Source organism: Carassius gibelio, chromosome B25, assembly GCF_023724105.1.
Source record: "Carassius gibelio isolate Cgi1373 ecotype wild population from Czech Republic chromosome B25, carGib1.2-hapl.c, whole genome shotgun sequence".
Classification (NCBI taxonomy): Eukaryota; Metazoa; Chordata; class Actinopteri; order Cypriniformes; family Cyprinidae; genus Carassius; species Carassius gibelio.
In genome coordinates, this window is record NC_068420.1 from 20952038 (window position 1) to 20979202 (window position 27165).

Below are 27165 nucleotides of genomic sequence, written 5' to 3' on the forward strand. Positions count from 1 at the left end.
GTTTAATTCTAGTCTGCTATGGAGTCAGGCTGTGCAGAGGAGTCATTTGGTTCCTGTGGTCTTGTCGTGATGGCCTTGGTGACCAGGTCTTTGGAGGAGATCTGTCTCTATACTCCACATTTATTATTAAAGATAATGACCTGCTTCCCAATGGATCTGCCAATATGGAAATTAATCTTCTAACATTTTATTTTAGCTGCACACTTTTATGGAAATTGGAGAAAACAGCACATTTTTCAGCTCCCAGATTTGAATACACCTTTGTGCCATTCCTGGAAACAGTTTCTGTTCAACTGAAGACAAAAATGAACGTCACAAGCCTGGCATTTCCAAGGTGTTTGTGACCTCTTTCCATGCACTGCTTTGCAATGCACACAGATCCGGCGACCGACAGTAGCATTTCTTATGAGATCTGAAGTCAGCTCAGCTCCTGGGATTGGCACATGTTCTGTGTTGGACTGTTTTGGTGCTGCTTTCTGTGACACGCCACAGAGCTCTGCAATAAGCTCCTCCATGAACTCTTTGTGAGTCACTCCATTATAACGTGCTGCGTTAACGCAAGACTCTTATCAGGCGATAAAACAAATATCGTCGTTAATCTGTTCTCAAAGTTGGGTTGGGAGCTGGGTCTATATTAAGCAAGCTATGATTACTTTCACCTTGATATCTTATATAACCGACTGGCTGAGGCCAGCCTAAAAAGATGCTCAGGACAGTTGAAGGGCCATAGATTAATTTCAAGATCACAGTGAGATTAATCTAGATAAAAAAAAAAAAAAATCTATGCCCACCTCTAATATATATATATACACACACACACACACACACAACTAGGGATATGCCGGTATCAAATTTTCTTGTTGCGGTTAATTGATAATGCTTTTATCACGGTATATGGTATTATCACGGTATTGCAATTTTGTTTTAAAAAGTGTTCATAATACAGTATAACGGGTTAAATAACTTTTTTTTCTTAAAACAAAAATAACTAAACCTTAACAACAATAAAGCAATACAGAAAAAAAATATATAAAAGTTAAATATTTTACACATTAAAGTGCAAAAGAACTAAAAAACCAATAGGTATCACTTTACAATAAGACCTCATTAGTTAACCTTAGTTAATGCATTAACATTCAAGGCAAGGCAAGTTTATTTATATAGCACATTTCGAACACAATGATAATTCAAAAAGAAAGTAAAAATAAAAAAATCATGAAGAAAAATAATCACAAAAATAAAACAAGCAATTTAAGAACTTGAAAATAAAATTTATTTAAAAATTGACTTAAAACGAATTTTAAGAAAGTCTTAAAATAGAAAATGATTTTACATAAAATACAGTGCAATACACAATATATAGTGTAATCAGTTCGGACATCGCATAGTGCTCATTCAATAAATGCACAGCTAAACAATGAGCAATAGCTACATTTGCTATAGATGTTATTAATCTTTGTTAAAGGGGGGGTGAAATGCTATTTCATGCATACTGAGTTTTTTACACTGTTAAAGAGTTGGATTCCCATGCTAAACATGGACAAAGTTTCAAAAATTAAGTTGTATGTTTGAAGGAGTATTTTTGTTCCCAAAATACTCCTTCCGGTTTGTCACAAGTTTCGGAAAGTTTTTTTCGAGTATGGCTCTGTGTGACGTTAGATGGAGCGGAATTTCCTTCTATGGGTCCTGAGGCACTTCTGCCGGAAGAGCGCGCTCCCGTATAGCAGAGCAGAGAGAGCACAACAGACTTCACTGATCAGAGCGAGAGCGTCGTGAAATGTCACAAAAGAAGTGTGTTTTTGGTTGCCAGGGCAAGACAACCCTGCACAGATTACCAAAAGAGAAACAGCATTAAGGGACCAGTGGATGGAGTTTATTTTTACAGAGCATCAACGGAGTTGTGCAAGTGTTTGTGTTTGTTCCCTGCATTTCGAAGATGCTTGTTTTACAAACAAGGCCCAGTTTGACGCCGGATTTGCGTATCGTTTATTTCTTAAGGATGATGCAATCCCAAGGAAAAAGGGTCACGATCGTGTGTTGGAACCACAGGTGGTGAGTAAAACTGCTTAAAATATCTCTGCCTCCTAGTTAGTGCGTCCCCTCCCATGCCAGAGACCCGGGTTCGAGCCCAGCTCGGAGCGAGTCGTTGCTGCTGCTGCTTTCGTTCAGTTTCAGCCTCTGGATCTGATTCTGGATCATAAATAAACGGCTGAATCTGACTGTAAGCCATGGTTTGTTTTGGATGATGGGTTTTCCCTCACGGTAATGTCAGTTTCCACATGCTCTCAACGCAAAAGCCTACTGGCGCTCGTGATTCTTTAGCTCCGCCCACACGTCACTCCTTCAGTCGGTCGTGTTTTTCCGGGAAAAATCGGTACAGACTATCTTTCTCTTATGAATATAATAAAACTTAAGACTTTTTGGATTTATGAATGATGCAGTAGCTACTACTCTATATGTACTCAAGATTAACAGGATATTGAGTGAAAACGAGCATTTCACCCCCTTTAAAAAAAATACAAGTCTTAGTTCATGTTAGGTCATTAAATAACATAGTTGCAACTTTCAATTTTAACAATGTGTTATTAAATATTGGAATACCTAAGATTAATGAATGTTCAGTATAATTTTTTTCATTGGCAGTTTATGTTAAACTAATGAAGGTCCAATGTAAAATGTGAATGAACAATAAAAGATCAAAACACTTTCAAACAACATCTAGGGCATTTGTTGTCCAGATGAAAAAAAAAAAAAAAATGAATGTTTGAAGATAAATAGCTTATTAAGTCTAAATATTTCAGTAGTTGGCTGTGTAATAAACACCATAGGGAAAACACAAATCTGAATGGTTATTTATATTATATACAATAATTTAAGATTATTTAAATATGGTTTAGAAAGTAACAGCTGCTTTATTTACTGTGTTTACAGGGTAAGAGCTGCATTTTAGCGCCATCTGCTGTTGGAGAGTGAATGTGCTTTCATTCAGTGTCTCTCACGTGTTCCTCCATGTGCTACTCATGCATGCTTGTTTACATCGGAGCTCATGTGCTCTTTCAAGCAGCATACAGCGATGTTGTGCATTTTAAGAAGCTGATGGGAATACTATTCTTAAAGTGCATTCCAAATTCTGAATAATTTGTGATGTATATTTAATCATGGTATTTAGAAGGGCCCACGAAAAGAAGAAACGCTGTCTACGTCGAGCTCGCAGCATTCTCAAGGACTCCTCTCACCCTGACCACGAACTGTTTAACCTCCTCCCCTCCGGAAGGCGTTTCAGGAGCCTCCGGACAAGGACCACAAGATTCAGGAACAGCTTTTTCCCTAAAGCTGTCTCCTTGCTGAACTCTGCCCTCTGACACCCCTCAACACCCCCCACACCACACATAGACTCCTCCCCCTCTTCAACACTCTGATTTATTTACTCACAACAAGCAAAAAGTAACTTGTTATTACTTGCACTACTGCCTGTTCACCCAGGAACACTGTATAATCCATTTGCACATTGAAATATTTTTTTTCTATGCACTTTACTGTCCATTGCAATACTGTAAATTATGTTCATAGTTCTGCCTATAGTGTACATACACTTTTACATAGCCCATCTGTATAGTATGTTCATAGTACACCTATCTGTATATCGTGCTTATAGTATTTAATATCTGTAAATTATGTCCATAATACTTACCTGTATAGTTATTGTACATATTATAGACCTTTATTCTGTACTTACTGCTTATTGCACTTCTGGTTAGATGATAACTGCATTTCGTTGCCTTGTACCTACATGTGCAGTGACAATAAAGTTGAATCTAATCTAATCTAATCTAATAACAATATTGTGCATATTAATCACCGAAATATATCGCACAAGTCTATAGAGGTCGGGATCGTTGCGTCACGTCCCAATGCATTGTGGGAATCGCAGTACAGAAGTAGATGTACTGTATAGTAGGCATTAGGTAACGTTGGTCATTTGGTCATTAATTTTGATTATTTTTTGTAAAATGGTTCAGTATTGCTGTATTGTGAACTGCTGTAATCGGTTTCATGATCGACAGGGCAAACGCCTCGTGAATCATATTAGTTTTCAACATTTTCCTACTTGGAAAAAAAACACTAGGTGTCTGAAATCACCAAGAGGCGTCAGATGGCTTGGGTCGCCACTGTACGGAGGGAAACCATCACCTTCGATAATATTATAATACATAGTTATGGTGAGACATGTTGTGTATGGTCTCTCTCTCTCTCTCACATACACACACACAAACTCAGACACAAACACATTACGTTTTCTCTAGTTTTTGGCCAGTAAGGGAGTCAGTTTAGTGTCTGTATTTTTTGTTTAAACATTTTCTTTTGACCCAATCCTGAACTTAATTTGCTTTTTGATATTTTTGTGCTGACTGTATTTAACAAATTTGAACAACTTGTTTAAAAAAATAAATAAAAAAACTGGAACGAACTTCAAAATAGGAAGTTAAGCGTCTTGTTTTGGTGAATGGTGGGTTGTGTCTGAGGTGAATGTTCGTCAATATTATACCGGATTACAGAACTACCGGAGGAAAACAGTGGATTTTTGCAAGTATGATAGGTGAGTAATTACTCCTGAAGTGTAACAAACCCGCATAGACAAGTTTCATAGCTCGCAGAATCTGATAAGTGTGTGTGTGTGTGTGTGTGTGTGTGTCACCACTGATGCTTGGTTAATGTTAACATTTCCTTAGTGAAAAAGATTGTTTTCTCCACGTTTAATTTGCAGATCCATTTATGATCTGCAGGTGAGCCTCCAGTGACTTTTTAAAAAGTGAAAGTGACATTTTTAAATTGATCGGAGGTGTAAGCGCTCACTCCACAGACCAGGATAAATTATCAGGGAAACTGAGGCTTGGTAAACGTTATCCGAGCGGTCACTATTCTGACCATCAAGATGTTCACTCATTCTGTGACCATACTCAAACAAAACTGAATATATGTGAATAAATATTAATACCAGACACCTCGAAGATGATGTGTATCGAAAATATTTTGTCATATCTTGGTTAACACATTTTACTGGTATTTTCTTTGAGCTTTTTTCTCATTTATTTTGCTTCTTTTTTTCCCCTAGATCCAGCATTAAATGTATATTTTGACCTCACTGCTCAGAGAAGAGTCCTTGATCGGACAGTGCGAGTACTTCTATCTAGTAGACTTTGTAAGGTCCAGGCACTCGGCCCAAGGAAGGTATCATTATCTTAGTAAATATTATGAAACGTACTCTTTTTGAAGACGTGGGTGGCTCTTAAAAGAGCCTTTGTGGTCTTCTGCTAACACGGACGCGTTTATCCTCCGAAGCCGTACAGAGTGCGTCCCTGTCGCTTCAGCGCGTACACGACGTCCATGGCGGTGACGGTCTTTCTCTTGGCGTGCTCGGTGTAAGTAACGGCATCGCGGATCACGTTCTCCAGGAACACCTTCAGCACACCGCGGGTCTCCTCGTAGATCAGACCGGAGATACGCTTGACTCCGCCGCGGCGAGCGAGACGACGGATGGCGGGTTTGGTGATGCCCTGGATGTTATCCCGCAGAACTTTACGGTGACGCTTAGCGCCTCCTTTCCCGAGCCCTTTACCTCCCTTACCTCTTCCAGACATTAATACAGATCTCCAAGCTGCTACGCTGATGAACAGAACATGTAAAAGTAGAAAGACGGTCCTCGAGAAGAGCTTTAGAGTAGTCTACAGGACCTAGTTGAAACACTCGAAGGCGGAGCTATATGCTCTGCTCTCCCTCTCTCGCTCTCAGTTCAATTCAAATTTGCTTTATAAATATGACTGTAAATGATACACTACCATAGATAGAAGTATTAAATTGTAACAATTTAGAAAGTGTGAACATATGATTGTACTTTAACTTATAGAAATACATAAATATTAAGAATCACTCTGGATCACTGGTGGACCAGCTGAGTAACACACTGAGGTCAGACACAACACACACATTCACCTGCTGTCTCAGTCTCAATTTCAATTTCAATTTAGGTGTGCTTTATTGGCATGACAAAAACTGTACATTTGTATTGCCAAAGCAGTTGCAGCTGGGCTGCTTACAAATAGTGCACATATGTATTTACATAAAGAAAAAGAATAATATTAATAATAAAATATATAAAAAGTATTAACCATGTAGTGCAAAGTGAATTAGTGAGAGTAATTAGTCTCTCTCTCTTTCTCTCTCTCTCTCTCTCTCTCTCTCTCAAACACACACACACACACACACACATTCACCTGCTGTCTCTCTCTCTCACACACACACATTCACCTGCTCTCTCTCTCTCTCTCTCTCTCTCTCTCTCTCTCTCACACACACACACACACACACAGCTGCTCTCTCACACACACACACACACACACACACACACATTCACCTGCTCTCTCTCTCTCTCTCTCTCTCTCACACACACACACACACACACACACACAGCTGCTCTCTCACACACACATTCACCTGCTCTCTCTCTCTCTCTCACACACACACACACACAGCTGCTCTCTCTCACACACACACATTCACCTGCTCTCTCTCTCTCTCTCTCTCTCTCTCTCTCTCTCTCTCTCACACACACACACACACACACACACACACACACACACACAGCTGCTCTCACACACACACACACACACACACATTCACCTGCTCTCTCTCCCTCTCTCTCACACACACACACACACACGCACACACACACAGCTGCTCTCTCACACACACATTCACCTGCTCTCTCTCTCTCTCTCTCTCCCTCTCTCTCTCACACACACACACACACACACACACATTCACCTGCTCTCTCCCTCTCTCTCTCTCTCACACACACACACACACATTCACCTGCTCTCTCTCTCTCTCACACACACACACACACACACACACACACAGCTGCTGTCTAGTTTATCTGATCAGTTGCCAGTTTTCATGGCTGAGATGATGGTGATTATTAGTAGGATTGCAGTAGGATTTCAGACAGAGTAGTTTGTTATGTTGACTCTGTAGCAGTTCTTTTCAGTATTTAAAAACTGAAATCTAACAAAAATGTAAAGCTAGAAATTCATCAAAGCTTATTTAGATACCTAAATGCTAAAGTGTAATGCTAGTTAAATGATGCACGAACATACCTGCTCATGTAAATATAAAAGGGAATGAGAGAGCAGATAAACTGGCAAAAATATCAACCAGGACGAGAGATGTAATATTCTTTGTTAAATAAAAAACTAAGGCAATGATCAAAAAAGAAATACTGAAGAAATGTAAAGGCGGGATGTGGATAATGAAGAGTGCAGAAAGTGTACAGTGTACAGAAATCAGTTAATGCACACGGTGTAAATAGAAGGAAAAAAAGAAGAGAGAAGTTTTAACCATGATGTTTGACCGCACAGGATTAAACAAAACATTGTTTTTAATAGGTAACAGTCAATCAGACGACTACTTGGAATAAAAAAAAAGTGTCTGTTACATGACTGGAGTCTAAGGACATTATTAGCTGTCTTTACATTAATTTAAAAGAAGAAGCTTGCAATTATGGAAAGGGGCGTTCAGTTTCTGACGAGTGCTTGAAGTGTTCGGCCAGTCACAATGCACTGGGTCAGTTGGCCAATCAAAGCAGACTGCACTTATTGGAAGAAGGACTTTGTAGAAAACAATGGTCTGAGAGATGCAGGGCATAGAGGATCTATGAGGATTTGAGAAATAATGTGGTTTTTGAACATTGAAGCATGTCAACATATTCTGTTACAGCAAATACATAAGATAATGATCTTTAAGAAAGCATTATATGACCCCTTTAAGTAAGTGCTTGCAGGGATGCCAGAAGTATGGCACTGAGATATAGCATCTCGTTCCCTCAGGGAACCAAGGTTACATGCATATTCTGAGACGTTCCTGTTCAGGAACTGCTTCGAAACGCTATGGGAACAAGTATGCCCATGCTGGTGAATGCTGTGGTGAAGTTCGACACGTATCCAATGGATTGATGGGTTGATGAACTGCTTGATCGGCTCGTTACAGCTCATTTTTATTCGACTTAACAAAGGGATATTGTCAGATCCCCTTGTCTCCATTGTCCAAGGAAAAGACAGCTTTCACAACAACATTCGGATTACACCAATTTGTTACCCTTCTTTTCGGGCTATTCGGGGCACTGGCCACCTTCCAGCGTCTCATGAATAAGATTCTATCTATTTAGATGATATAATTATATTTAGTACTGGCAGCGGCATATGCAGCATCTGAGGGCTGTCTTGAGATCACTGAGGGGAGCCGGACTTACGGCCAACTTGAAGAAGTGTGCGATTGGGTGTGTGGAAGTAAGGTATCTGGGCTTCCACTTGGGGCATGGAGACCAAAAAGGAGGTGAGACAGTCCCTGTGGCTGGCGGGCTATTACAGAAGGTTTGTAACTAATTATTCGGACCTCACCAGCCCTTTGACTGATTTTACTAAAAAGGAGGCACCAGATTCGGTCCAGTGGACGGAGCTGTGTCAGCAGGTCTTTACCTAGTTGAAGGCTGCTCTATGTGGCAGGCCATTGTTACACTCTCCTGATTTTCCTCTCCCTTTTGTGTTGCAGACGGACGCATTGGAAGGGGGTTGGGTGCAGTCCTGTCCCAGGAGATAGAGGGGGAGCACTGTAAGGACCAGGCACTCGGCCCAAGGAAGGTATCCGGTGCTGGATGAGGGTTTCCTACGTGTTCGGTCTTTCAGTGCGTAGAGTTATTCAATTTAGGTAAAACTCAAATCTGACTCCATTTTAGTATTACCTTGAATTTACGTTCAAATGCAAATTGGTTGTATGCCTTTTTTATTAGTATTCTTCTGACATTTGGTTATTCTAGTTAACTCCTACTTTTATATTAACTCCTTCATTCAATTGCTCATTTTGCAAGGATGCAACATAAACTACTAGAGTCAATAGTTACAGAGTAAAACAGAATAAAATCAAATGTAACAATTTATTATCAGTCAGGTAAATATGTATTCTGCCAATTACATGTCCAATTCAAACATATCAAATCATATCAATACAAAACATCAAACTTTTAAAGATTAATCTAAAAGTAAAATATTCATACCTGACCTTAGAAGATACATATGAAATGAAGAGATACACCACACTACGGGCTTTCTGGCTACAGAATCAGCCTGATCCTTTTGCTGCAATCCTTTAAATAAAGCTCAAAGTTCAATGCCAAGCGAGATATTTTATTTAACAAAATTTGCTTACAAAAAACAACCCGTTTGGACTACATCCCTCTAGTTCCTGCAGTAATGACGTCACTAAACCATTTTTAGACCTACATCTGCCCTCAGGAATACACAAAAAGGGGGGCGTGGTCTTGTTGCGCTCCGACGGAGAAGAAGAAGAGTTGCGTTTGTCGCCATGTTGTCGAAACACTGTTATTTTCATCTCGGAGTCCAATCATCTTTGTTTGGGCTTCCCAGGGACACTGTACTTGTCATGGTTCTGCCATCATGTCCTGACTTTTCTCTAGTCTAGAGGCAGGATCATGACAGACCCGTGTTTTGTGTACAAGCACATGGCCTTGTCTTTGGGCCATGTGCTTGTGTTGTCTCGTTCCCTTGCCCCGCTCCCTTGTTAACCTAGTCGTGTCGTGATTGTCCTATCTGTGCCACCTGTCGTGTCTTAATTAGTTCCCCTATTTAGATCTCCTAGTGTGCTCTGTCTTTCGTCGGTTCATTGTACCTCATATGTGTTCCATTGCGATTTCTTCCACATTTGTGATTGTTCCTACATGTTCCTGAAGAAGTGTTTGTATTACCGTGAGTGTTTGTTTATAGTTTGTGTTTAGAGTCCTCTTTATCTTGTCAGCCCAGTCCTGTTTGGTTATTTTGTAGCTACTTTAGTCAGTGTTTTCCCCCTCGTGGGTTTTGTTTTCCCCTTTTTGTTAATAAATCCTTTGTGTTGAGAATCCTGTCTGCACTTGAGGTCCTCCTTTGCCAAACCCTGCCAGAATGAACCGACCACCAAGGAACTCAGCAGGCAGGAGGGCCTCTCCGAGCTTCAGCGACAGGCGGAGTTTCGGAGGCAATGCTGGACGTCATCCCCCACCGACAGGAAGGGGGTCACCCTCCCATACTCGCCCGAGGGGGAGTGGATCCTCCGCAACTATGCCCGGCTGTGGGAGAGTCTCTCCCAGGAGGAGCCGCAGAGGTCCCCCCCACCTACCCAGCTGCCAATGATCCCAGAGGGTCGTCTCCTGGCCATCACAACACTGGGGGAACAGGCAGATCCCCCCCAGAGTCCTGAGGCGCCTTCCACAGCCAGCAGTCTCCCCAGGAAGCGAGGGAGACGATTGTTGTGGGAGTCAGCTTCAAAGTCGTCGGCGTCAGAGTCTGCCCGGCCTGAGGCCAAACTCCCCCAACCCGTCTCGGTTCCAGCTGTGACTTCTGCACCACGGCCAAGGAGGAAGAGGAAGAAGAAGGGGTCTTCCGGTCCTGCGACTCTGACTCCTCCTGCAGCAGTGAGCGCTGGCGTGCCTGAGCCAGCAGCAGTGAGCGCTGGTATGCCCGAGCCAGCAGCAGTGAGCGCTGGCGTGCCCGAGCCAGCAGCAGTGAGTGCTGGCGTGCCCGAGCCAGCAGCAGTGAGCGTGCCCGAGCCAGCAGCGGTGAGCGTGCCCGAGCCAGCAGCGGTGAGCGCTGGCGTGCCCGAGCCAGCAGCGGTGACCCTTGGACCCGAACCGGCGAATAAGAGAACTGTTTTCAAGTCTGCAGTCGTGAGGGCGGAGGAGAGAGCCGCGGCCGACTCTGCAGCAGAAACTCTAATACAGTCTGTCTCATCTCGTAAGGAGATGCCGGTTATTATTGCCGCTAAAGCCTTGTCTGATTATTTGTCTCATCTTGTCCAGATCCTGCAAGTCCCTACCAGTCCTGTCCTGTCCCCAGACCCTGTCCCCAGAAATCCTGAGCCCGCCGTAGTTAGCGCAGTTCCTGACCCAGTTTCAGTCTCCCCTGTTGTTGCCCCGTGTCCCGTAAGTGTTGCCCCGTGTCCAGCTGATGTTGTCATGTGTCCTGTTGATGTAGTCCCGTGTCCCAGTGATGTTGCCCCGTGTCCTGTGAATGTTGCCCCGTGTCCCGTGAATGTTGCCCCGTGTCCCGTGAATGTCGCCCCGTGTCCAGCTGTCGCCCCGTGTCCAGCTGTCGTCGCCCCGTGTCCAGTCGATATAGCCCCTCGTCCAGTCGATGTTGCCCCATGTCCTGTGTCTGCTCCTGTCATGTCCTCTGTCAGTTGTCCAGAGACCTCTCCCCACCCCTCACCACCCAGACCTGCCCGGACCCCTCGTCGTCAGCCTTCGTCCCGTCCTCCTAAGATTCCTGCCCCACCCACCCACCCTGGTCTTTCCCCCATGAACTTTGTGGTCCCGCCTCCTCCCCTTCCCTGTTTGTTTTTTTTTGATATGCCACCCTAACCCTATAGTTGTGTTTTCATGTTTGCCGTTATTACTATTTGTCATGTCGTGTTGGTTTTTGTCTCTGTCCCAGTCAGTCATGTCCCGCGTTTGATGTTCCCTTAGGGAGCGTCTGGAAGCTGCTCCTTAAGGGAGGGGTTCTGTCATGGTTCTGCCATTAGGGCTTACTTTTCTCTAGTCTAGAGGCAGGATCATGACAGACCCGTGTTTTGTGTACAAGCACATGGCTTTGTCTTTGGGCCATGTGCTTGTGTTGTCTCGTTCCCTTGCCCCGCCCCCTTGTTATCCTAGTCTTGTCGTGATTGTCCTATCTGTGCCACCTGTCGTGTCTCAATTATTTCCCCTATTTAGGTCTCCTAGTGTGCTCTGTCTTTCGTCGGTTCATTGTACCTCATATGTGTTCCATTGCGATTTCTTCCACATTTGTGATTGTTCCTACATGTTCCTGAAGAAGTGTTTGTATTACCGTGAGTGTTTGTTTATAGTTTGTGTTTAGAGTCCTCTTTATCTTGTCAGCCCAGTCCTGTTTGGTTATTTTGTAGCTACTTTAGTCAGTGTTTTCCCCCTCGTGGGTTTTGTTTTCCCCTTTTTGTTAATAAACCCTTCGTGTTGAGAATCCTGTCTACACTTGAGTTCCTCCTTTGCCAAACCCTGACAGTACTTGGAGATTAATGGTTTCAATTTATGTTTAACTCGGTTCCCGAAAATTATAATCCACATGTAAAACTATGTGCAGAACATTTTTCTGAGGACAGCTTCCTCAATCTCAATCAGTTTAATGCCGGATTCGCACAAAGATTATTCCTGAAAGATGGAGCAGTTCCCTCTTTGTCTGGAGAAGGTGTTATTTATGGACCACAAACGGTAAGTTTATTTTATTATTTAAGTTGGTGCGTTTAACAGTTTCTGTAACTTACTACACATAGGGCAACGCTGTTTAGCTTTGTTAACTAGATGGTAGGGCTGTGCAAAAAAATCAAATGTGATTTTCATGCGCATCTCGTCAGTAAAAACGCTCCTGTGATTATAAGTACATCTCCAGCACATGCTGGTAATGCTGGTAAATCTAGTTCAAGTAAATATTAGCAAGCCATATTCAACTTTTATCAGGAAATTTCACAACAACAAAAATGTGTCTAGTAAAAAATGCTGTGTTGCTAGTAACTTTGGAAAATCACTATTGCCACATTGGCTAGTGAGCAAAAAAATGTCAAGCCCTGCTTCCAGCATTGTTTAAGCCGCTCCTTATGTAGTTGGCAAACCGGCGGTAGATCGGGCAGGAAAACGGGCATGCTGTCCCGAATAAGAAGTAATGCAGATCTGTCATACTGAACAATACTAAGGCTGGGTTCTAGGAACGTGGAGGACAACACCAAACAAACTAAACAAAGTACAGAGTCGCCATTGAGCGGCGCCATTATAAATGGAGGCGAAGGAGGTGTGTTTTTAATCTAGATTTAAACAGAGAGAGTGTGTCTGAACCCCGAACATTATAAGGAAGGCTATTCCAGAGTTTGGGAAACAAATGAGAGAAAAGCTCTACCTCCTTTAGTGGACTTTGCTATCCTAGGAACTACCAAAAGTCCAGGGTTTTGTTACCTTAGGGAGTGTGATGGATTTTAGCATGGTATAAGGTTATTTAGGTATGCAGGAGCTAAACCATTTAGGGTTTTATAGGTAAGTAGTAATAATTTGTAACTGATACGGAACTTAATAGGTAGCCAGTGCAGAGACTGTAAAATTGGGGTAATATGATCATATTTTCTTGACCTGGTAAGGACTCTAGCTGCTGCATTTTGGACTACCGTAGCTTGTTTATTGACGAAGCAGGACAACCACTTAGAAGTGTGTTACAATAGTCCAGTCTAGAGGTCATGAATGCATGAACTGGCTTTTCTGCAACAGAAAAAGGTGGCATATTATTTAGCTTGGCAATGCTTCTAAGATGGAAGAATGCAGTTTTTTAACATGGGAAATATGTTTTCAAAAGACAAGTTGCTGTCTAATATAACACCCAGATTTCTGACTGTAGAGGAAGTAACAGTAACAGTTTTTTGGTCCAATAAGTAATATCTCTGTCTTATTCTAATTTAATAGGAGAAAATTATTGGTCATCAATCTTTTACATTTTTAACACACTTTGTTAGCTTAGACTATTTAGAAGTTTCATCTGGTCTTGTGAGATATATAGCTGAGTATCATCAGTATAACAGTGGAAACTTATCCTGTATTTTCTAATAATATTACCAAGGGGCAACATGTATGTTGAAAATAGAAGAGGACCTAGGACAGATCCTTGTGACACTCCATATTTTACTGATGATAAATGAGATGACTCCCCATTTAAATAAACAAAATGGTAGCAATCTGACAGGTAGGATCTGAATGATCTTAGATCCTGCCCTTGAATGTTCTCGGAGGTGAGGATTACTAGAGCTCAACTGCCCTCTGGTGGTCAGTCTGAGTTTCAAGCCTCTTTGCTGATGAAGGGGGCTGCTCATCTGTGTGTCTGCATTGATTCTTTTTAAAGCATAGGGCAATTTCATGGATGCCAGGCTGGCCAGGCACTTGGGGATCCCCTCTACTGCTTTGGCTGAGCCTTAATTGGCTAGAACTCTTTGTGGTACCTTTCTTTCCAGGATTACCAACACTCCTAAGTTTATTAAACTCACACTCTCCAGCAACCATGTCGAAGAGATCTGTTTTTCTTCTCATTCACTCACCAACCACTCAAGTGGTTTTGGGGCACACCTGACTAGTAGGGGTGTGACAAGATCTCACGACATCTAATTTGTTTCACGGGATCTGACTGGTCTCGCAAAGAACATTATGATACCCTTGCCCAGACCTTTCAAATATATTTGCATTACACTTGCTCTTTCACCAGTGGTGGTATGTAAGATATTTTTTGTCCCCTTCAGGCAAGCGTACGCATGATATGCGGGAAAATTACGCAGTGTAGTCTTTATCCACCTATAAAAACAGAATTCACAGTTTAACTTGGAATGTCGCGTAATTTGTCAAATTTTTTATTGATTAATCTATCCAAAACTAGGTCATTACACTTAAATCAAATCACAATATGTACCTTACATGTAAATATAAAGCCACAAAAGTTGATTTAAAATGAATCCTGCATGCTCTGCTTGTCTCTGTGTTAATGAATGGCACAGACACGAGTGGAAATTAATTTACTAAATAATAAACTTGACAGACTTCTTCACTTTCATTTTAAAAGGATATGTGTGTGGTTTATTATATATTTGTATTTACTATTTATAATTTCTGTGCAATTACTTGCCTGTCAGTTGAGTTTGTGGCAAAACCTTCTGGCGTGTTTCATGTTGTTTATTACTACATAAAAATTATTAAAATAGATGTTTAATTTTGTTTATTTAAAATTGTACTTTAAATAAGTACAAGTTTGTTTAAAAATACACCTACATTCCCCTATTTCATCATTGAGGATTTTTTTTTTTTTTTTAAGTCTAAAAATCTCATCTAGTCTGGTTCTTTCGAACCCAGTCTTGTGTCTCGTCTTGTCTCGTGGGATAAGTGTCTCGTCACACCCCTACTGGCTAGTCAAACATACTCCTCAGACTGAATGGGCTCTTAACTCTGTTTTAACCTGAAACTCTTTTCATTTAGCTTAATATCTGGGTGCTGCATTCAACCCGTTATGTCTCGTTCTTTGTTGCAGGAGGAGCCAGTGAACCTGTCGGGTGTACCGGAGGCTTACAATGACTTGAGAGTGGTTTTTAGTAAGTCCCGAGTTTCATCTCTTCATCTTTGATAAAATTCTAGCAAGGGCTAGGCGGCCTTGAAGTTCTGATAAGTTTTCTGCGTATTTGGCTGAACTAACCCTTTAAGTGATAAGCTATTTATAGAAAAGCACAGTGTTTCAGTCAAATCATGGACACTGAAATGTTAACAGACATGATACAAGGAGTTCAGATTTAATGCATTAAGAGGGCAATTGGTATTTAAATGTTCAACTGCCCAATGCATTTAAAGGGGGGGTGAAATGCTCATTTTTTTTTCAATCTCCTCTTAATCTTGAGTACCTATAGAGTAGTACTGCATCCTTCATAACTCCAAAAAGTCTTTAGTTTTATTATATTTATAAGAGAAAGATAGTCTGTACCGTTTTTTCCCGGAAAAACACGAGCGCCTAGAGGCGTGACATGTGGGCGGAGCTAAAGAATCACGAGCGCCAGTAGGCTTTTGCATTGAGAGCGTTTGGAAGCTGTGACATTACCGTGAGGAAAAAACCATCATCCAAAACAAACCATGGCTAACAGTCAGATTCAGCGTACATTTATGATCCAGAATCAGATCCAGAGGATGAAATTTAACAAGAGCAGCATCAGCAACGGCGTCTCTATGTGGTATGTACTGAAACTGTATATATTTGCTTAGCGGTTTTGGAAAATGACTAAGTTACACTTAATGTCGTCTTTTTTTCTTTTTTTTTAAGCTGTACATGTGGAAAGTGCAGTTTGATGACAACATCGCATGTTGTTTACTTGATGTGCTTACGCGCCGATAGCTAAGTTAACAACACAGAGATATTTGAAGCAGTTTTACTCACCGCATGTGGTTCCAACGCACGTCCTGATTTTGCCAAGTCCTCGTTGTCCTGAGACCAATATTTTTTTATGATGACCCTGGGACAACAACTGCCTCAGCCAATCAAAGTTTATGACGTCATCACTATGTGCGCAGTGCAGAGTCCGCCAAAATAACAGTAACGCCCCTCTTACAAATTCAAAGAAAAGAAAAACTGTCCTGTATCTGCAAGCACCGTGATACCAGAGAAGATAGCAAGTAAAAAGGTAAGACCACAACTTTTTAAATTGTCCTATAAATTTATATCAGTATATTAATGATAGTACAATTCATATTTCTTTTTAGATTATTTTTACCACCGAAGTTTTAACGTTAGTTTGCATTGGAAAGTTAGCCTAAATAAAACAGTCTGATAAATGTTGTTTTTACATTTATTTCATTTTTTTTATTTTGTCCCAAACTATAAAAAGGCTGCGATTAAATAGTGGCCGTATTGCGATCTTATTTTCTGCCGGTTTAGCGCTCGGACTGCCGCCACCACAAATTTTCTTAATATTTCTCTCGTTAACATGTAAAGTTACTTCACTGTGCCATTGTCCATTTCCGTTTCGTTGCGTCCAGTAGCATTCAAAGACAAACGTCCGAAATGCAGAACAAAACAGCGCTAGTTTGCTCGCCACACGAACCATTCAGCTCGGTCCACCATCAGACAGTACTGCAATTCGCTGCGAGATCCAGGTAGAAGCGATTTATTACTGATCTATTACTGTAATAATCCGTGATCACTGATTTATTCTGTTACATATGAATATGATGACCTCAAGTCATCACTGATTTATTCTGTCACATATGAATATGAATATCTCAAGTCATCACTGATTTTTTGTTACATATGAATATGATGACCTCAAGTCATTACTGATTTATTCTGTAACATATGAATATGATGACCTCAAGTCATTACTGATTTATTCTGTCACATATGAATATGATGACCTCAAGTCATCACTGATTTATTCTGTCACATATGAATATGATGACCTCAAGTCATTACTGATTTATTCTGTCACATATGAATATGATGACCTCAAGTCATTACTGATTTATTCTGTCACATATGAATATGATGACCTCAAGTCATCACTGATTTATTCTGTCACATATGAATATGATGACCTCAAGTCATCACTGATTTATTGTTACATATGAATATGATGACCTCAAGTCATTACTGATTTATTCTGTTACATATGAATATGATGACCTCAAGTCATTACTGATTTATTCTGTTACATATGAATATGATGACCTCAAGTCATCACTGATTTATTGTTACATATGAATATGATGACCTCAAGTCATTACTGATTTATTGTTACATATGAATATGATGACCTCAAGTCATCACTGATTTATTCTGTTACATATGAATATGATGACCTCAAGTCATCACTGATTTATTCTGTTACATATGAATATGATGACCTCAAGTCATTACTGATTTATTCTGTTACATATGAATATGATGACCTCAAGTCATTACTGATTTATTCTGTTACATATGAATATGATGACCTCAAGTCATCACTGATTTATTGTTACATATGAATATGATGACCTCAAGTCATCACTGATTTATTGTTACATATGAATATGATGACCTCAAGTCATCACTGATTTATTCTGTCACATATGAATATGATGACCTCAAGTCATCACTGATTTATTGTTACATATGAATATGATGACCTCAAGTCATTACTGATTTATTCTGTCACATATGAATATGATGACCTCAAGTCATTACTGATTTATTCTGTCACATATGAATATGATGACCTCAAGTCATTACTGATTTATTCTGTAACATATGAATATGATGACCTCAAGTCACCACTGATTTATTCTGTCACATATGAATATGATGACCTCAAGTCATCACTGATTTATTGTCACATATGAATATGATGACCTCAAGTCATTACTGATTTATTCTGTCACATATGAATATGATGACCTCAAGTCATCACTGATTTATTCTGTCACATATGAATATGATGACCTCAAGTCATCACTGATTTATTGTCACATATGAATATGATGACCTCAAGTCATTACTGATTTATTCTGTCACATATGAATATGATGACCTCAAGTCATCACTGATTTATTCTGTCACATATGAATATGATGACCTCAAGTCATCACTGATTTATTCTGTCACATATGAATATGATGACCTCAAGTCATTACTGATTTATTCTGTCACATATGAATATGATGACCTCAAGTCATTACTGATTTATTCTGTCACATATGAATATGATGACCTCAAGTCATCACTGATTTATTCTGTCACATATGAATATGATGACCTCAAGTCATCACTGATTTATTGTTACATATGAATATGATGACCTCAAGTCATTACTGATTTATTCTGTCACATATGAATATGATGACCTCAAGTCATCACTGATTTATTCTGTCACATATGAATATGATGACCTCAAGTCATCACTGATTTATTCTGTCACATATGAATATGATGACCTCAAGTCATCACTGATTTATTGTTACATATGAATATGATGACCTCAAGTCATTACTGATTTATTCTGTCACATATGAATATGATGACCTCAAGTCATCACTGATTTATTCTGTCACATATGAATATGATGACCTCAAGTCATCACTGATTTATTGTTACATATGAATATGATGACCTCAAGTCATCACTGATTTATTCTGTCACATATGAATATGATGACCTCAAGTCATCACTGATTTATTGTTACATATGAATATGACCTAAAGTCATCATATGAATGCTAATGTATTATTACGGTTTTAAATCTGTTTAGAAGAAGTTACAGTAAGCATTGCATTGTTTTCTTGAGATTATCATGGATTTTAACTTGACATTATTGATGTTTAGTCTAATTGTTCGGGTCCCTTTGCTTTTTAGATTTCGACATCAGAGATGGAGGAATTCATAAAAACAACGGTCTACAAAGAGGAGCGCTTTAAAGGAAACAAAAAAGAGACTGATATAACAGTCCATGTTTTAGAAAAGGATTTAGATGCCTGTGCATTTATACAGCAAAGACTCACTACTATAAACACCTCCAACGATGCCAACTTCAGGACTGTGAATTCTGCAAGTTTGCAAAATCAAAAAAATGGATATTTCTTGTTTTCATGCAAACGGTCTGGAGCATGCACGCAACGAAGTCGACGTGCCAAAGGATGCAAGGCCTATGTTTCCTTTAAAAAGAGGACAGACTGGCTCAACAAACTGGTTATAGTCGAAAGGCTTTACACCATTCATTCAGGACATGACCCATCAAGTTCTTCTGAGGGCCACTTAGAAAACATTAGTCAAGAGCTAGTCAAGCATATTCAGGATTTAATATCTCTTGTTGTTAAACCAGACACAATTCTCCTAAAATCACATGAGTGGTCAAAAGAACAAGGACATACTGATCTCAACAACCGAGCTTATTTTGTTACCCCAAAAGATATTGAAAATATTCGCACATGTATGATGCGAAAAAATCAGCAACACAAAGATGATGCCACTAGTACCTCACGCCTTCTGGAGGGCCCTTTTAAAGACTATGTTATTTTTTATCAGCCTTATAGTCCTCAAACAGATCTTGTCATAGTTCTGCAAACACTGTCCATGAGAGACAACCTTCAAGAATATGGAAGAGATATTGTTTTTATGGATGCGACACATGGTGTCAACCAGTACGGTTTTCCTTTATTTACATTACTTGTCAGGGACAGTCATGGTCATGGAATCCCTGTTACCTATATCATCTTGGGGAATGAAAAGCAAGAGACACTTCATTTGGCACTGGAAGAACTGAAACCAACATTTCCTGTACCTCCGAGGTAAATACAAACAGAAATGAATAAATTAAATTAAAATGTTTAATATAGTTTTTTTAATATATACAATAAATGTTTCAATACTGTTTTGGGTATACTCAGTTTCTTAAAGGGTCAGTTCAACCAAAGATCACCTGAATGAGTACATAGCAACTGCAATTAATGTACCATATTTAATCTAGTGCACAGCAAAGTGTATCCTCTGCACAGGATGTCTAAAAACACATGGCTATATGTATTACACAGATTGTGTAATTAGGAGTCAAGCACCGATTTTGAGTCTATGGTCACCCATAGAACTGCTTGTGGGAAAGTTATGAAATTTGCCACACTGATAGAGGACAGTTTCACCATTAACTGCAGTAAATGTCTCCAAACTTTACAGTGCCACCACATGTACAAATTCATGTTTATGCTAAATATAAATTCTTAACAAAATTATTTGTTTCCCTGATTCCTTGGCTCAGTACAATTCAGTTGGTGCCATCATGTAATTGTGCAATTATCTATGTCCTTTTCCATAAAATAATTTTTTTCCCGGTAATTTTTCCCACCCAAAAAAAACAACAACAACTAATCTTCCCTTAAATGGTTGCTCCAATTTTCTAGAAAATCAAATCAGATAATCTTCAGACTATGCTGGTAAAAAAAAAGTTATCAGAAGCTTTTTGATAAACCCAACGATTCTTGAATAACATGCAAACAAATTCGAAGAAGGGCATGCAAACTTGGACTCAAGGCTATATTTCTGCAATGGTTTAGCATATTTAGACCAAACTTGCTACTTGGTAGATGTTACAGTACAAATTGGTTTGGTTAGTAACTTCTAAAGATGGTAAACAACAAAGTATAAAACATAAGGCATATATATATACACTTGGGTATAGGTCTGCAGTTCTTATACTAATAACGTCAAACATGATTTTCCTTGTCCATTTTTACAGGAACATGAATTTAAGAAGAAATCTGAGATGTTTCACTGCCAGTTTAAGAACTTAAAAGATGTCTGCAAGTACTTCAGGAACCACTGGGAGACAATTGGTCATCTGTGGTCTAACTTCGGAAGATGTTATAAGCATGGAGACTCTGACACAAACAATCTAATAGAACGGTATTTATAATTTTTATGCATGTTTACTGCATTATGTATTTTTGGACTTGCTAGTGTATTTTGGAAGCTAGTGTAGTGTTTTGAGTATTTATTAATTTGTTCAAAAGTGTACATTGTAATAATTCCAACCTGTTGCTGCACTTCATTCTGATCAAATTTTCCCCCTTATAGTTTCTTCCACCGTTTAAAATACCAATTCCTCTGTGGCATCCGCAATCGTAGATTGGATCATTTGATTGCTGTGCTGCTGAACAAGACTGACAAGTACTTCAATATAATACAGGATTTGCAGTCTGTTGGGAGGGTCAGTAACCCTTTGAAATGCAAAATGGAAGAAATAAAGCAATCTGCTGAGAGGATGCTAGAGAATGGATGGGCCATGAAAATTACCATAGCTTCAAAAGAAACATATGTATACAATGTTCCATCTGAGAATAATCCACATGTAGTTTACTGTGTGTGTCCTGCAGAACAGTTCTGCAGTTGTGAAGCTGGTAAAAGGGCACATACGTGTAAGCATCTCTTTTTATTAAGTCTTCTCACTTGCTGTGGTCCTGAGAATTTTCCAGACATGGACACACAACTGCAGGCCCATGCCAATAACTTGATTCGAACAAATAAGTATAGCATTACTGCAAAGCCTCAAAAAAACAATAGAGGTTGAAATATTTGGAAGAGCAGCATCAAAACCGTGTATTGTGACAAGTATATGTGACTGCTGTACTTTCTCATACCATAAAAAATGTGCTTGTCTACTGCTTGCAAAGGGACTTTTGAATGAGGTGATTGAGACAAAATCAAGAAGTTCTATGAACAATTCAGTAGAGCCGATACAAAATGAAATTGAGAATGAAAGTGCATATGAAGATATGCGTCGTACAACTATCAGGAAACTGGAAAGCGTACTGAAGATTCTACAGACATGGGAGAGAATTCCAGAGGATATTGCCCATAAAGTGAATGAACTAGAAGTGCAAACAAAAGAAGAAAGTATGAACATTAATGGATTTGGGAGACTTTGTGATGCGGACATGTCACGTAAAATACATCCACTGTTTGCAACAAGAAAAAGAAAGACAGACAGAGAAACAAACTCAAAAACAAGGACATCTGTCACATCAAGTTTTCCTGTTAAGTCAAGAAGAAAACGCAGAGCAAACAGTGGGCCAAAAAAGTAATTCAAATAAAGTTTAAAAGAAATGTTTTATTCAAGTGCATATTTTTGCCATTTTTATCAAACTTTGTATTTGTTATCTAATACATCTCTGTTACCTTCAGTAATCCAATATATATTTACTATAAAACTGACCACAAAAATAAAACTTTGTATTTTGTATTTGTCTAGAATGAAATAAAAATCAAATTATGATCAAGTAATCTGAACTTTCCTGTTTTTATTTACAAATCTGAACTGATTTGTATGATGTGACTTCCACATTAGTATATGTGTGCCCCTTATGGGTGCTGAGTTTTTTTCATACAGTCCTCTAAAAAGGAAAAGAAAAAATCAGCTGCTGTAGGTCCAAAGCGGTGAGTGGCCAAATCCAGCTCTGATTCAGGGCCAAGGTTTTGCACATTAAGCTTCATTTGTTCAATGGTCCTCCTGCAAAACAATATTTAAATGTACATGTTACTTGAGCTGCTATCATCAGTTTTTTGTTATAAATCACAAAAGACATTAAATTTTTTGCTCTAGTTGATTAACTGACTTCTTGATACAGGGACTAGTTGACAGGCTAAAAAGGTTTGTACAATGGTAATGTAAGAATAAAATGCACATTAGGCCAGTTAATTTTAACAAACAACTAAAACATCTACAAAAAGTGCTATTTTTTCACTGTGTGCTAATAAAAACTTAAATTCAGTAAGATTTTAATGCCAAAAGAGGGTTTGCGCTAAACCCTTAGTAAATATGGCCCTTAAAACCAAGGAACTTTTGCCATTGGTCGTACATTAAAACAACATTCAAGATGCCCAATCCTTAAAATGTATTTAAATGTTCAGCAAAGCAGACATAAGTTTAAAAATCATTATTTTTCAAAAAGGATGTCAGGCTGAATACAATAAATAATTCTTATTTCTTTGGGAAAATAAATACTGATATACAGTGTCACATCTTAACTCACTCCTGGATGTTTTCCTCATAGCCAATAAATAAAGGTGCAGCCACCAATATATTATAAGACATGATACCAAACAGAGGAAGAAAGAGAGCTTACACAGACATACTTACAGTGTTGCTGGGATGTCCTCTTCAGGTATCCCAGAAAGTAGTTGGTCTTTTGGCACATGTTTGGTCAGTGCCATTCCAAACCCCTTGGCAAGGTCTTCCGCCTCTCCCTCTGTTAAAGTGCTGAATATCGTCACCTTTGTCTTTGCCTTTCTAGGCTGCTGCAGCACATTGGGTGGAACATCTTTTTTGCCAACCTATGTATAAACAAGTACAATGTCACAGATGCAAAGCATGTGAGCAGAGAGCTTTCTAAATATCACTCATGTATTCTATAAATAGCCATAAGAGGCAATGTGGCAAACTGTGTATGATTTGTGACCACTAATAATCCAAGATGATGCACCTTGCGTTTAAAAAACAGTGATATTTATGCTTCTTATTAACTTGCAGCCCTTAAACTATTTTATTTGGCCACTACATCTTATAACTACTTTTGTGCTTTTATACGTAAATGTAGGCAATACAAACCCTTATTAACGCTCTGAACATGTTTGTGGACATGTTTTCTCCTTTGACTCTTCTCTTCAGCTCATCTTCATCTACCTGGTAGGTCTTTCCTTGTGCTGTTAGCCTTCCTAAAACTTTATACACTTTCTTTTCTTTTTCCTGCACTCCCTCGTGTTCCCTATGTCTTTCTCCATTGTGCTTATGCCTCTCTTCCTCCTTGGTTTCCTCCATCTCTTCCTCGCTGCAACAGGCCACAGGTTTACCTATGGCCTCCAACATGGATATAACTTTCTCTTCTGTTCAAAAATATGTCAGAATATGTGTGATTACTAGCTAACAACACCTGTTTCTAAACAAACAATACTTGTGTCTAACACAAACAAACTAAACTCAGACACTCCTTTTCTGACATGATTTCTGATATGAAAAATGACAAATATCGACTGATATATCGGTTGACCACTAGAGAAAATAACAACAAACAGACCATATATGAGAACTAGGGCCTTGTTTTGGCCTGCAAATGTGCATAGTGTTTACACTGACTCATCGAATATGAATTGAAAACTAATTTGGAAAATGGCTATCCCAGGTGAAGTGACTGTAATAGTGCAAATGATGTTTAGCCAAAGTTCAGTTAGGTCAGTCAAATGCAAGAATTAGAAAAGTTACCCTGTTGTAGTGCAGAGCCTTCATCAGATCCAGAGGTCTCAACTAACACGTCTGGGTCAGCTGTGTTAAACAGAATACATAAATGTGAGAGATAATCTAAATGAGACTTCATAACAACTGGTGCAAGAGATCCAACCAGTCAATAACAAAAAAGTCATTAATATAATATATAATTACCTGAGTGTGCTGCAGTATCTGATGCAGGCAAAGAGATTTGGGCCAATGGGTTGCTGTCTTCTGTATAGAAAGTTATACACAAAATTTTGTGACATCACCTACAACAAATGTGCTTATGACTAGTGCATAAAAACATCACTACAGTCATAAAGAAAACAAGATGAGTGCAAAACCTTTTTGGTGTTTAATGTTACTGGAATGAGTGAATGAGCATGTGAATGTGAATAAAAAATACTAATTGCATTTTTGCGTTACATTTTCATTTGTTGAGATAAAAGAGCCATGCAGTAGAGTTCACTTCTGTTATGACATTACTTCTTAGATTTACTCATTAAACAGACAATCAAACCACATTTGCCACTTGTTAGGGAACCATGTATACCCTCATTGTATGTGCATTGATAACAGGACAAAGGAGATTGCTTAATGTACCGTATGTGCATGCTTGATGAGACAATTCAAATACAGTTTTACCTTGACATATGTAGCACATGGGTGTGGCTGCACACAGTACATGCAGCACTGCCCCACAGGTACATGCCATCTGTTAAAACAAAATACAGTGAAATCACATATACAATAGGGATGTGAACCTCATGTATACAAGTCTCATATATATATATAAGGCTGCTAAAATAGATTATTTTAACAATCTGTTGATAAGGTTTTAATACAGTAAATGCTTAAAAAAATTATATTCTATACATTGACCCAAATTACCCAGTCAATACACTTAACTCAACCCACTGATCATCTGACTTTAAACTTTCATACAGTGTGAATCCATATGCATACAGTAAATACACATGTAATTCATAAATAATGGAAAGTAATAGTATTAAATGAGCAAGAAATATGTCAAGGGTCCAATTTTCGGAAGGCGAGCTTGTGAAAGGGTTATGTGTAATATACAGTCAGGTCCATAAATATTGGGACATAGACACAATTCTAATCTTTTTGGCTCTATACACCACCACAATGGATTTGAAATGAAACAAACAAGATGTGCTTTAACTGCAGACTTTCAGCTTTAATTTGAGGGTATTTACATCCAAATCAGGTGAACAGTGTAGGAATTACAACAGTTTGTATATGTACATCCCAAAAGTAATGGGACAGATTAACAATCATAAATCAAACTTTCATTTTTTAATACTTGGTTGCAAATCCTTTGCAGTCAATTACAGCCTGAAGTCTGGAGATCAATTAGACATCAGCGTACGCTGGGTTTCATCCCTGGTGATGCTCTGCCAGGCCTCTACTGCAACTGTCTTCAGTTCCTGCTTGTTCTTGGGGCATTTTCCCTTCAGTTTTGTCTTCAGCAAGTGAAATGCATGCTCAATCGGATTTAGGTCAGGTGATTGACTTGGCCATTGCATAACATTCCACTTCTTTCCCTTAAAAATCTCTTAAATACGTAAATACCCTAAAATTAAAGCTGAAAGTCTGCAGTTAAAGCACATCTTGTTTGTTTCATTTCAAATCCATTGTGGTGGTGTATAGAGCCAAAAAGATTAGAATTGTGTCGATGTCCCAATATTTATGGACCTGACTGTACTTATTTACAGCACAGCTACCAGAAGCATATTATGATTTTTTTATTCAACTTACATCAGCAGAAATACGGAACCTTAACTTAAAAATGTATTTGCCTGATTTTCGTAAAGTTTGAGATATATGTGTCCTAGTGCCATAAGAGAGACTATTTAAAGCTATCCCACATAACTGTGCAAAACTACAGCTTTGATGAGTTCAATTCAGTTAATCGAGGTAATGAAGGTATAAATGGCAAACAAATGTAGCAAAGTTATAAGTAGATTTGTGGCCCTAAAACGACAGCAAAAATATACAAAAAATAAATAACTTATATATACATATACATACATAAATGCACTTACTTTCTTTCTTCCTGAAATATTTTTGGCACAAATTCCACATTTTTTGGTTCGATCTGTAAACATATACAAAAAAAAGTGTTTATTAATTTTTTTTTTTTTTTTTTTTTTGCTTGCATATGCACTTTGGTTTATAGATTTTTATTAATTTATTTTGATTGAATAAATATACATTTACTTATTCAACAGTGGCCTGTTACTTTACTTATTTGACTGACCATGGAGGATCTGATTACCCAGTATCCTTCAACAACAGTTTTAAATGAGCAATAAATATGGCAAGGGGCCAAATCTCTGAACTTTTAAATGTATAATAATACCCATTTAAAACATTTCCATCAATAAGGCACATACCTAAAGATTCAAACAAAAGTGAGGACAGGCGCATTCTTTCCTGTTATATTACAGGGCACTGGAAGGAGGTTATAAAGCCACCAGCCTTCAGAAATTCAGTGGCAAACTTAAAGGAAGACAAACATTTTTAAAGAATAAAAATAAGATAGAGAGAAACCTATCTGTCACTACAGAATCTGACAATTATTGGCACTTTAATAAAACCATGTACAAAGGAAGATTATGTATGATAATAAGTTTAAATTTAATTTGTTTAAAAAACATGCATGCAATGATCTACGCTTGATAACTTACTGCAAGTGTGTGGATACCACATGACACTGAATCGGTTTGCAAATTATGTTTT

At 38.8% G+C, this 27165-nt stretch overlaps 1 protein-coding gene and 1 long non-coding RNA gene across 2 annotated transcripts; both read right to left on the bottom strand.

Annotated features, from left to right (window-relative positions):
* Window positions 1-5280: 5280 nt before the first annotated feature.
* On the bottom strand, window positions 5281-5679 carry LOC128014422 (histone H4). The gene has a single exon (XM_052598008.1). It carries the CDS (start codon window positions 5637-5639, stop codon window positions 5328-5330), a length of 312 nt encoding a protein of 103 aa, XP_052453968.1. The 5' UTR covers window positions 5640-5679; the 3' UTR covers window positions 5281-5327.
* A 16578-nt stretch (window positions 5680-22257) lies between these two features.
* Window positions 22258-26858, bottom strand: LOC128014437 (uncharacterized). Its single transcript, XR_008183541.1, has 7 exons — window positions 26820-26858; window positions 26469-26521; window positions 25045-25114; window positions 24571-24630; window positions 24394-24453; window positions 23275-23468; window positions 22258-22644 (listed from the first exon to the last, which is right to left on the bottom strand). It is a non-coding gene; the product is annotated as an uncharacterized LOC128014437 (long non-coding RNA).
* Between the last annotated feature and the right edge of the window lie 307 nt (window positions 26859-27165).